This window comes from Anarrhichthys ocellatus, unplaced genomic scaffold (assembly GCF_004355925.1).
Source record: "Anarrhichthys ocellatus isolate YVR2014 unplaced genomic scaffold, GSC_Weel_1.0 scaffold38, whole genome shotgun sequence".
Lineage (NCBI taxonomy): Eukaryota > Metazoa > Chordata > Actinopteri > Perciformes > Anarhichadidae > Anarrhichthys > Anarrhichthys ocellatus.
Genome location: NW_022280068.1, coordinates 761,389 through 773,683, shown reverse-complemented (window position 1 = coordinate 773,683; position 12,295 = coordinate 761,389). Strand labels below are relative to the sequence as shown.

The 12,295-nt window shown below is 46.4% G+C and overlaps 1 protein-coding gene across 5 annotated transcripts in view; it reads right to left on the bottom strand.

Annotated features, from left to right (window-relative positions):
- The window catches only part of sorcs3a (sortilin related VPS10 domain containing receptor 3a), a 214,523-nt gene that overhangs the window by 16,867 nt on the left and 185,361 nt on the right, over positions 1-12,295 (bottom strand). For all 5 annotated transcript variants that reach the window (XM_031867062.1, XM_031867063.1, XM_031867065.1 and 2 more), the window contains exons 19-21: positions 4,591-4,777; positions 1,013-1,146; positions 86-209 (exon numbers count right to left, since the gene is read on the bottom strand). In XM_031867062.1, coding sequence (XP_031722922.1) covers positions 86-209; positions 1,013-1,146; positions 4,591-4,777 — 445 coding nt within the window. The remainder of the gene's footprint in view (positions 1-85; positions 210-1,012; positions 1,147-4,590; positions 4,778-12,295) is intronic.

Genomic DNA, 12,295 nt, shown 5'->3' with positions numbered 1-12,295 from the left:
TGCATGTTTTGAACATATTAAAAACAAAAAAAAAACATGTTGACAGTAGTAAGCTCCAGGACACAAATATAAAGGAAATACTGACCTTTGACTGCTATGGTCTTGGTATCCTGCAGTATGGTGTTGGCTGCAGCCACTTGGACAGTGATGGTGTGCATTCCGTCGCTGGGAAAGGTGTGTGAGATACTCCCGTCCAACGTTATCACGGGCTGCAAGAGCAAAAGGTTCATAATATATCTCTATCATCTTTTACTCAGGGAAGTTAAGCAGAGCCCAGCTCCCTTTTGCAGGCCTGAGACCATAATCTCACGTCCAACGGCATCATCAGGTACAATTTGGCCAAGTCCTTTTACCAAGTCAAGATTGTGTAAAAGGCATAGAATTTGAATAGATGTAGAACAGAAATTCCCATTGCAGGATGGTGAGAGCGGTTACCAGATCAGATTGACAGTTTCCAGTTTACACTCGTAACCTTGCCAGAGACCCGTGAAAAACTGTAAAACCACTACATGTGCATTATAAATAACATCATAAGCATACAAAGCTTCATATCTGCATCAAATGACCAAAGATAAAATGTTTAATACATTTGCAACCCACAAAGAGTCATACAACCAAAAAAACTAATTGAAATGTCCATGATGATGACTTCAAGATGACTTCAACCATTGAATACAATCATGTGAATCAAATATTTCTCAGATTAATGAGTCAATAATATGAGTGGATACAACGAGGTATACTCTATTGTATCTGTGTTGTTGACAATAAAATGACAGCTGGTTTGGTGACATTGTTTTCACAATATTTCCAAAACCCCACTCAATGTTGACAAAAGCAGCCCAAACTTGTACTGTTATCAAGGTGATGTTTTACAAATGACTTGATGATAATGGTTGACTTCTAAAAGATATTAATTTCAATTACACAGATAACAGCCAGCATAGAGTAGCATGCAATATAAACGTTAGACTGAAATGTGTATTAATGAGCCATGTCCTGGAAAGATTACCTCAGTATTGTTGTCCAGCCACCAGAAGTAGGTAACAGTACGTGAGTGGCTGGGTAAGACCACTGCTGTGATGTTCACCTCCTTGTTCTTTATGACCACGAAGGGAGCGAGAAGCCGGACATGCTCCACTGGACCTGAGAAAGAAACCCACAGAGGAGCTGATATTATGCATGGTGACTTCTAATGAGGCACAATTGAGAGTATGCTTTTCATTTAAATAAGAAAAAAGACAATTGGCCAGATCACATATCTGAGTACCTGTGAAGCTCACTGGGAGACAAAATGCTCCAAACACTCCCTTTTATATGACAGTTTAGTGCACTCAGGTTTTCTCCCACAGTCCAAAGACCTGCACCTCAGGTGAAATGATAAATAGTCCACAGGTGTGAACGTGAGTGTGACTATGTTTCTCTGTGTGTGTCAGCTCTGTGATAAACTGTCCAGTGTGGTTCCTTTTACCTTGCCTACTGCATTCTGGGATAGGATCCGTCCCCCACACCCTGAACCAAATAGGTGAATAAGGGAATGGTAAATGGCCTGCACCTTACGATTGGCCTCTCATTCATCCATTCTTATGCAAACACATCAGGAGAAACTTGTGGTTCAGTGTCTTGCCCAAGGACATAAAAATGTTGACAGCTAGAACTGAGCTTTGGTTAGATTATAAGAATGTAAACACATCCAAGCCTGATTATCAGAGTGAACTGCTTTTTCACTCGGCGGGGTAATTACGTATCCATGCCGCTAACATCATTGTCAGTTGACACGGAGGCTGTAGTAGCAGTCATCACGACTGAAGAAACTTGCATTTAACAGTTGTTATTTCTGTAAGTTGACTTTAAACAACCTGTTCAGCCTAGTCGATCTCATCCCTCATCATTTTTCAATTATTGTTTCTCCAAACAGACGTCGATGAGCACAAAACCAGACACACATGCACATTTTGTTCTGTTAAAGTAATGGGATAATCAACCTTTTTGCTCTCTACCATCACTACACCACAAAATATATATTGTATGTTGTATATGTATATATGAACAAGTCTGGGATGTGTGATTCAGAGGCCAAGCACACTCACTCTTCACTGACTTTTAGCCATGGCCATGATCTTTCCCAAACCTTGTACTTTGAATTTCCGAGTGAGAACCCCAAACAAAAATGTCATTGTGCTTGAGTACAATGAACATCCTCCATGTTCTTGGGGTGGGCAGATGGGGCCAAAACCGAAAGCATTGGGGTTGGGAAGGCAGCGATTGTATCATGTCACAAGTGATCAATAAAAGTTGTCTTGTGTAATTTCAAATGACAGACGATCAAATGTTTTACTGACGTTGACTGACAGTATAAAGTGGTGACAGTAAAAAACTGTCCTTATGTTAACAGGTCCGTCTGTGATGGCAACTAAAAAAAGTCCCATTCTAACATTGAAAATATGTTGAGGCCATCATGTATTTCGACATGACACCTTCTGGATGAATCTGCAAACCTCCTCACTAAGAACCTAATAGGACCTGACAGGGGTCTAGGTTGCTTTACACTAATCTCGTGGATGAAGTTCCTCTGCCGTGGACGGATGTGATACACTACTTTCTTGGAAATACTCCAACGAAACGTTTGTGTAGTGCTGTGGTTTGGGGTGTTCGTCTCGCCAAGGCTTCTGTTAGCTCTCATCCTATTTAACCAGAACTAATCTTTATCCCCACTTTGAGATGCTCAGAGTGTGTGTGTGAGTGTGTGAGTGAATGAGAAAAGGAGTCATTTGGTATTAAATACGCTACGCTACGCTAAGCCGAGAAATTATTGTAGTGGTTTTTTGGCATTTTCCCAGCTAAAATTATTGCCATCAGAAATGTAAAAATACAGAACACTCTGGCTGACACATCAGGGAGGCAAGTGGTTAAATTAAAATGGACTGAACGAATCGATGAACGAGAAACAAACAAGATACAGAGAAGATTCAACAAATACTATAAGGAGCCTGTATTATTCCCTTGGTAACTTTAAATTATACTTTTTTAAATTGCTGTCTGAATGGAGCAGGAAAGCATGACAATACTGTACTTCGTTGTGCCTGTGGCTCTGTAAAATCTGCTCCGCTTTAAAATAAGCCATTGTTCTGAGTGTTCTATCGTCAGATAACTTGGCCTTGCAGCCCAATCTCATTTTCTGCCCACAGTGCAACCTTGCACAAGCAAGTTGGTTATGACATTTCTCCCAAAAGTTGTTTGTGTTCATCACAACTGCTTTATTACACAATCCTGTGTATAAGGTCACTTCAGATGAGTTTAGCATGGATCAACGGTGTGGCTGTCATTCAGCAAAACACATTTTAGCAGCAAAAAAATCCTACCCTCATGGAAGTTATATCATTTTATGGATAAAGTTGCATTCATGCTCTGTGTTTTAATGCAATGCCCTAGTGTTGCAAGGATGAGTTCTAAAACCCCAAAATTACATATTTGCACTTTGAGTTCACTCATCTAGAAGTCAATGTTTTTTCTAAATGTGTTTTTGGTTAGATCTCTAAAATGAGGTCTGTGTTTAACACAAGCTGCAGAGATTTTTACGCTTAGTTCTACGATATAAAATAGGTCACTAAATACCTTTTTGGTGAATTTAGAAGCTTTTACGTGTCTTAAAAAAGTGTCTAAACAAGACGACTAAAACCTCACTAGTACACTAGTGCTCCTTTAGCTTTGTGGTGGTGACGTGAAGTCATGTGACTGCGGTGGAGTTCGGCTAACTTTCTTGGTTGGCCAACAAAGATTTGTCATCCCTGCAGCACTCTTTTAGTGTCTTTTGAACAGTTACAGCATGAAAGGGGCTCATTACGGAATTCAGAGCATAGTTATTGCACAAGGCTCTTAACATGGAGACAGCTGAGCCGACAGCTAGCAGCTAATGGTGCTAACGGCACTAACTAATCAAACTAACTAATCGCAACAGTGCCAACAGAGCTAACACCCGCGATCGACGCCGTTGGCTGGGATGATGTCAGCTGTCGTATGACTGCCATACGGAACGGCGGCCATTAGCTAACCAGTAGGAGACAACAGAGAGAAGCTCAAGTAAACATTAGAGGCTGGTCACACCGAAGAGTCTAGCTAGTCACGGCCATGCCTTGGCAATGTGCGTCAGTTGTAATGCAGTAACGGCAGCCGTTGTCTTGATTTGATTGGTTGCCTGGGGCCCAGTGTGACATTGACGAGGTGCGACTCTGTGCCTGGCACTGAAAAGTCGTGCATATTTTACTGGAGAAGTTTGTCTAGCGACGGGTCTTGGTGTGATCAGCTCCACTATATCTTTACACTGCGAATAATTGTTTGTCATGCTGTTAATACTCTGAATCCTTTATATCGAACCTTTAACAATGAATACAAATATTGGTTAAATGTTTTTTTAAACCAAAAACTACATTGGCAGCATCTTTTCCAGCCCTGAATGGGCCTAATGTCTGCAACAGTCCTTCCAGATGCCATACAGTCCCAACAACCTTCCCCAGTAAGGATGGTAATCAAACAAACAAACATGAAAATCTACTTACGAACAAAATGTGAACTTGAAACAGTAGCACTTACATGTGACATGCAGGAAGAGTGTTGTGGAATCATAACCCAGTGTGTTCTCTGCCAGAGCTGTGACACGGAATATTCCAGCAGACTTGTAGATGTGTTTGATCCCCTCCTCGGTCCAGCTCAGGTTGGAGTAGGACACGGCTGTGCCATCGCCGAAATCCAGCTGGATGTTGGTGCGCAGAGAGTCACCCTGAAACACAGCAGGGCCTCATTCAGCTACAGATGAACACTATGTACTGACATCACTTTTGCACATGGAACCACCTTTGCCACCACAGAGAGGACGACTTGCTTTGCCGGAGAGACCAGGGACATGAGGGGCTTAGCCCAGACCTCTGTCATGGGGTCTGGGGAGCCTCCTCTGACACTCTCTTTTGGTTAATAAACAAGCTATTGTAATGTTTTTAGCACTCAGGAACCTTATTTACACTAAAAACAAACAAAAAAAACTATGTGAATCAATTCATTTTTTATTTAAATTAGAAAATGGTTGACCGGCCCCTTGGCACCCTATTGCAGGCCAGATCCACGTATTAATATACATCACCAAACATATTATTATGCATTGGCAATAAAATTGATATTAGCAGATATAAGATTTTAGCATGAATTCAAAAGCTAAACTGCTAAAATTGCTTTATCGGACAAAAGCTGTCAATTCTGCTGTGCTTGTATCCAACACTGTGAGTTATTTATGTTCATTAAAAAGAGTGACAGAGATCCTCAGCAATAAGCCCCGAATCACTACTGAACAAGACGCCTTATGTGCTCACCGATGTCTACACCCGTCATCTAGTAGCAATGGGGCTTTTGTAAAATCCTGTCACTACCTGTTAGTCATTATTCATAACATGTTTAATTACACTAATAATGATTATAATTAGTTATTTCTTCATAAATATACTCATCAGGAGAAACACAAGTTCTGCATAACCTTTTGTCAGTCAGAGAATTTAACTTCCCCTTGTGGGTCCTGATGATGCAGGTTGACAATCACCTAAACTCTGCAATAAAGGAGTTACCTGTCAGTCTGTATCAATCTTTACTCCTCTTGGTTTGTTTGCAAAAAGTAAAGAGGAACCGGACCAGAACTAAAAAGCACCACGGTATCATTTGGGTCCCTTGGTCTGGACCTAATGAACTCAACAACAGGTTTGTAAGCAGCGTTACATTCATCAGGTGACACCAAACACAGCTCCATATCAAAAGTGAATATTGTTGCTACGTGACTGCTGGATGTGTAAATACACAACTGTCTGTCAATTTAAAAAGGTTATGTTGTGTGAATGTTTTGTTCTCAACTTGTTTCTGCTGCAAACCCTCTGCTGCCTGTGAGCTCTCACCATTTACTTATATTGAAGCATCCTCAAAACTCAAAACTAATGCAACTTGTTAAGAGCACTACAGGGTCTCACAGGAAGCACTATCTGATTCATGACTTAAAAAAAAATGTCCTGGTTGTCTGCAGAGATGAGTGGCTATTCCAGGAATACACCAACTGCCCACAGTCAGCTACTTAAATGAAAAATAGTTCAAGATAAATTTCACTCTTACAGGAACTAACGACTGTGAACATGATCACAAATCACTGTATCGTGAAAAGCTAAAAAACTGCTTGGTAGTTAGTAAGAAAAAAACCCGCAAATCATTGTGGGCTCAATCAGAGCAAAATCCTTGAAGCTTACGGGGGCTTATGGGAGAGCAGCTAACCTGATACACTTCATAGAATAGATTTACGTGGAGAATGTAACTTGCACCAATTGATTTCAGGTACACAAACCGAGGAAGGTGACACCAAGGAGAATCAGGCGAGTGACAAAGATTTGCCATTAAAAACTGGCAGTGAGGAATCACTCAGCGGCCAAATCGCAAAAGGATTGTGTGGCTTTTATGACCACTTAACCTGCACAACTGAGACCAAAAAAAAAATTGTACACCTCTTCTATTTGCAAATATTTGTATTAGGTTGTAGGCAGAGATTTGGCTCCTTTCTGTGCAAATGAGCCCCATTCAAATAACATTCCAATTTACAAAGATCAGCGCTAATAGAGAGAGAGTCTGCTAACTGAGTTGGGGGTGACTGTAGCACATGTATAATGGGTGTCACGCCCAGACTTACCGGAACTCATGGCATTGTCTCAGGCTGATGGTTTGAAAACACCAACAGAACTGACAGACTGAGATATTGAATCCTAAATACAGTTTATCCGTGTCACGTTTAAATTCTTTGTCCAGCTCGTTGGTCAGGACCTGCAGCCGACGGTCTGAAAATTGGATTATTTCTTTTTCTCTCTACCATTGTTCTGCCTACTGTGTTCTTGGCGCGAAGGCATCATTCATACTTTGCACATGGATAATCGCAATCACACACAATAAAGTGGGCAAATTGCACTCAGCTGCAAAACTTTATTGGTGTGATTGCGATGTGACATCAGCACAATATCTCCTGTGAACTGAACCTCTAGACGGGGCCGACCGCGATTACAAATGATGCAGTTCATCGTGCCATCAGCAGCCGCAATCCATTCTTTGCACTTACTTGCTCTTTGCAAATCTATGTTCATTTTCATCAAAGTTTATAGTTATACTATTCAATCATAGTACTTAGAAATGATTACATAGCAGTTCAAGTTCTTTCAATTACTCCTTGTCCAGACCTAAAGTACTCTTATATGGAATTATTACTGTCACGGCCAGGCCGTGCCTCCTGCTTGTCCCGTGTTTATCTTTTGGGCCGGGCTTTGACCTGGTCTCCTCCCGGCTTCCTAATTACAACTCACCTCACCTGCCCAGTCAAACCAGCTGCACTCCATCAACTCATCAACCCAACAGTATATCTAACCCGGTTCTTCATCCACTCTTCGCCAGATCATTGTTTACAGCTCACGTGGTAGCTAGTAGTTCTTGGCTGCTCTGTTTGAAGATAATTCAGAGTTTTCCCCCCAAGTGTTGTTTCAGTGCTTTAACCCTGTTTCTCTGTTCCTACAGTTTTTTCATCCTCCCGGTTCCCCAGCCTGCCTGCCCTGCCCTACCTCCTCCTGCCTGGATTCCACCCTCACCCTCCCTGGACTTTCCCGCGGTGCTCTGGTCATTCCCCCCCCCCCTTGATTTCCTGTCAATAAACCTTTCACCTATAATCCCTGGTCCGTGCCTGCATTTGGGTCCACACTCACAGCCCGTGACAGAACGATCTGGCCCGCATGGACCCAGCAGACTCGGATTCCCTCCGTCAGGCTCTCGCCTCACAAGGTGCTCTTGTGGGTCAGCATGACCAACTTCTCCGGACCGTGGTGGAGTCACTCCGTTCCCTTTCCGCTGACGTGAGTCAGATTGGACATCACCTCGAGCGGGTTTCCACACAGCTTTCCCCTCCTGCCCCGGAAGCTCCTGCAGCTCCCCCAGCTCCTTCTCAACCCCCCCACCCAGCTCACCTTCTGCCCCCAGGAGCCACACGTCCCTGCGCCAGAACGCTACGCTGGTGACCTGGGCACATGCAAGTCCTTTTTAATGCAGTGTTCCTTAGTTTTTAGTAGACTTTAGGACTATTGCACAGGGTTCAGGGTGGAGCGACATATCTCTCCAGGGGTCTTTCTCAGAGGGCTTAATAACCCTGTGAGAGAGGAATTAGTAATTAGGGATGACTCGGAGAGTCTTGATGCCCTAATTGCCCTTGCCATCAGACTAGATAGTCGCTTCCGTGAGATTAGGAGTGAGAGACCTAGCCGCCCTCTTAGTATGCCATTCCCTTACTCAGCCTCTTCTCCTCCCCCTCCCGTGAGAACCAGCCATGGGCCAGCTTCGAGTTTCCAGGCCCTTCCTGCCGTCCCTGTTCCCTGCTCTCCAGCAGAGGAACCCATGCAGCTGGGCAGAGCACACCTTCAGTCCCACAGACCAGAATGCAGCTTGAGGCTACCCTCATGTGGAACCAACAATCCCTTCCCCTACGTGCTTTAGTGGATTCAGGAGCGGATGAGAGCTTCATCGACACAGGCCTGGTTTCCCAAGCCGGAATCTCCATCCAGCCACTAAACACTCCCCTCCGGGCCTACGCTCTAAACGGGAGGCTTCTCGCTCATGTTACCCATGTCACGGAACCACTGCACCTGGTGTTGTCGGGTAATCACCATGAGTTAATTCAGCTCCATATCATATCCTCCCCTCACACTCCCTTGGTTCTCGGTCAGACCTGGTTAAGGCTCCACAATCCCCAGATTGATTGGTCGAAGAGTAGGGTTCAGAGCTGGAGCTCTTTTTGTCATTCCTCATGCCTGAGATCTGCCCAAGCTCCAACAGAAGGCGATGCCCCCGCGCTTGCCACCGAACCCCTGGATCTGTCAGCTGTTCCCTCGATGTATCAGGATCTAAAGGAGGCTTTCAGCAAGAAGCAGGCTCTCTCTCTACCCCCGCACCGACCCTATGATTGTCCCATTGACCTGCTGCCTGGTGCTCCTTTACCCGCTAGTCGGTTGTACAACCTGTCTCGCCCTGAGCGGGAGTCCATGGAGACTTGCATACGAGACTCTCTAGCAGCAGGTATAATTAGGCCGTCATCCTCCCCGGTTGGTGCTGGGTTTTTCTTTGTGTCCAAGAAGGACCGTACCCCCGTCCCTGTATTGACTACCGGGGGTTGAATAACATAACAGTTAAGAACAAGTATCCTCTTCCCCTTATAAACTCAGCTTTCGAACCACTACAGGGAGCCACCATCTTGTCAAAACTCGACCTCCGAAATGCATATCACCTGGTCCGTATCAAGGAGGGAGATGAGTGGAAGACTGCTTTCCGGACCCCCCTGGGTCACTTTGAGTACCTGGTCATGCCTTTTGGGCTGACTAATTCCCCTGCAGTTTTCCAGGCTCTTGTTAATGATGTCCTTCGATTTCCTAAACCGATCTGTTTTTGTTTATATAGATGACATCTTAATCTTCTCCCGGAACACTGAGGAGCACATTCGGCACGTGAGACAGGTTCTCCAGCGGCTACTGGAGAACAAGCTCTATTTTAAAGTGGAGAAGTGTGACTTTCACGTGGCTTCGGTGGAGTTCCTGGGGTACATCATCGAGAGCGGGCAGGTGAGGATGGACCCAAGGAAGACTCAGGCAGTGGCAGAGTGGCCCAGACCCACTTCCCTCAAGCAACTCCAGTGGTTCCTGGGGTTTGCCAATTTTTACAGGAGGTTTATCCGCGACTACAGCAGAGTGGCGGTACCTCTGACCCAGCTCACGGCTCCCAGAAACCCCTTCTCTTGGACCTCCGCAGCAGATGCCGCTTTTACTGAACTGAAGAGACGCTTTACTACAGTGCCTGTCCTCGTTCATCTGGATCCCACACGTCAATTCATCGTGGAGGTTGACGCTTCGGACTCGGGAGTGGGGGCCGTCTTGTCCCAGCGCTCGGCTGCAGATGAGAAGCTCCATCCTTGTGCCTTCTTCCCCCGCCGTTTGTCCCCCGCGGAGCGGAATTATGATGTTGGCAACCGAGAACTGTTGGCAGTGAAACTTGCCCTGGAGGAGTGGAGACACTGGCTGGAGGGAACGGAACAACCATTCATTGTGTGGACAGATCACAAGAACCTGGCCTATATCCAGACTGCCAAGCGCCTCAATTCCCACCAAGCTCGGTGGGCGTTGTTCTTCGGTCGATTCGACTTCACGCTCACCTACCAACCCTGTTCCAAAAACCTTAAACCCGATACCCTTTCCAGGGCATTCATGTCTGACCACCACCCCCCCTGAACCCCAGGTCAATACTCCCTTCATCATGCGTTGTGGCAGCAGTGAGTTAGGAGATTGAGTACCAGGTTAGAGAGGCCCAGAGAACCATGCCGGATCCTGGTGGGGGGCCTCGGAACTGTCTGTTCGTGCCAGAGCCAGTCCGCTCACAGGTTCTCCAGTGGGTACACACCTCACGGTTCGCCTGTCATCCTGGTATTAATCGCACGTTATCTCTCCTAAGGCGGCGATTCTGGTGGCCATCCATGGAGTCGGACACACGCACCTTCGTACGGGCTTGCGTGGTGTGTGCTCACAGTAAGTCCTCTCACCAGCCTTCCACCGGACTACTTCACCCCCTTCCTGTCCCACGGCGTCCTTGGAGCCACATTGGCCTTGACTTTGTCACCAGGCTTCCACCGTCACAGGGTAAATCGACCATCCTCACTATCGTTGACAGATTTTCCAAGACTGTACATTTTGTGCCCCTACCTAAACTTCCAACAGCCGCAGAGACTGCCAGCCTCCTAGTTGACAATGTTGTCCGGCTCCATGGGATCCCATCTGACATCGTATCCGATCGTGGACCACAATTTACATCCCAGATATGGAGGGCTTTCTGTAAGGCTATTGGAGCATCTGTCAGTCTCTCGTCCGGTTATCATCCACAGACTAATGGACAGGCTGAGCGGGCCAACCAAGACCTTGGAGCGGCGCTGCGGTGTGTCACAGCCCGGAATCCCTCGTCCTGGTGTAAGCATCTTCCCTGGGTAGAATATGCCCACAACTCTTTGTCAAGTGCTGCTACAGGGTTATCGCCGTTTGAATGTTCCTTAGGGTATCAGCCACCTCTGTTCCCAGTCCACGAGGAGGAGGTTGCAGTACCCTCAGTCCAGGCCCATCTTCGCCGTTGCAGGGTGTGGAGGGAGGCACGCTCGGCTTTACTACGATCAGCGGAACGCAACCAGCACATTGCAGACCGGCATCGGACCCCGGCACCAAGATATCTGCCAGGTCAGAAGGTTTGGTTATCTTTAAGGGATATTCCGTTACAGACTTCTTCTAAGAAGCTTACGCCCCATTACATTGGGCCTTTTGAGATAGACTCTATTATTAACCCTTCAGCCATGAAACTCAAGTTACCTGCTTCGTTGAGGATCCACCCCACATTCCATGTCTCCCAGTTGAAACCTGTCTCGGTCAGTCCACTTTGCCCTCCAGCCGTTCCCCCTCCACCCCCCCCGGATCATTGATGACCACCCAGCCTACACTGTCCGGCAGATCCTGGACGTGCGCCGGCGGGGTCGTGGATTCCAGTACCTCGTGGACTGGGAGGGATATGGCCCGGAGGAGCGGAGCTGGATATCCCGCCAGCTCATCTTGGACCCTTCCCTCATCCGGGACTTCCGTAGGGATCGCCCTGGCAGATCGCCTGGAAGCTCTCGTTGAGGGGGAGGTACTGTCACGGCCAGGCCGTGCCTCCTGCTTGTCCCGTGTGTATCTTTTGGGCAGGGCTTCGACCTGGTCTCCTCCCGGCTTCCTAATTACAACTCGCCTCACCTGCCCAGTCAAACCAGCTGCACTCCATCAACTCATCAACCCAACAGTATATCTACCCCGGTTCTTCATCCACTCTTCGCCATTTCGTTGTTTACAGCTCACGTGGTAGCTAGTAGTTCTTGGCTGCTCTGTTTGAAGATAATTCAGAGTTTTCCCCCAAGTGTTGTTTCAGTGCTTTAAACCTGTCTCTCTGTTCCTGCAGTTTTTTCATCCTCCCGGTTCCCCTGCCTGCCCTGCACCCTCCTGCCTTGATTCTACCCTCACCCTCCCTGGACTTTCCCGCGGTGCTCTGGTCATTCCCCCCCCCCCCTTGGTTTCCTGTCAATAAACCTTTCACCTATAATCCCTGGTTCGTGCCTGCATTTGGGTCCACACTCACAGCCCGTGACAATTACAGGTGTTTTCAAAAGTTTCGTCTCACCAATTCAGCAGAAAAC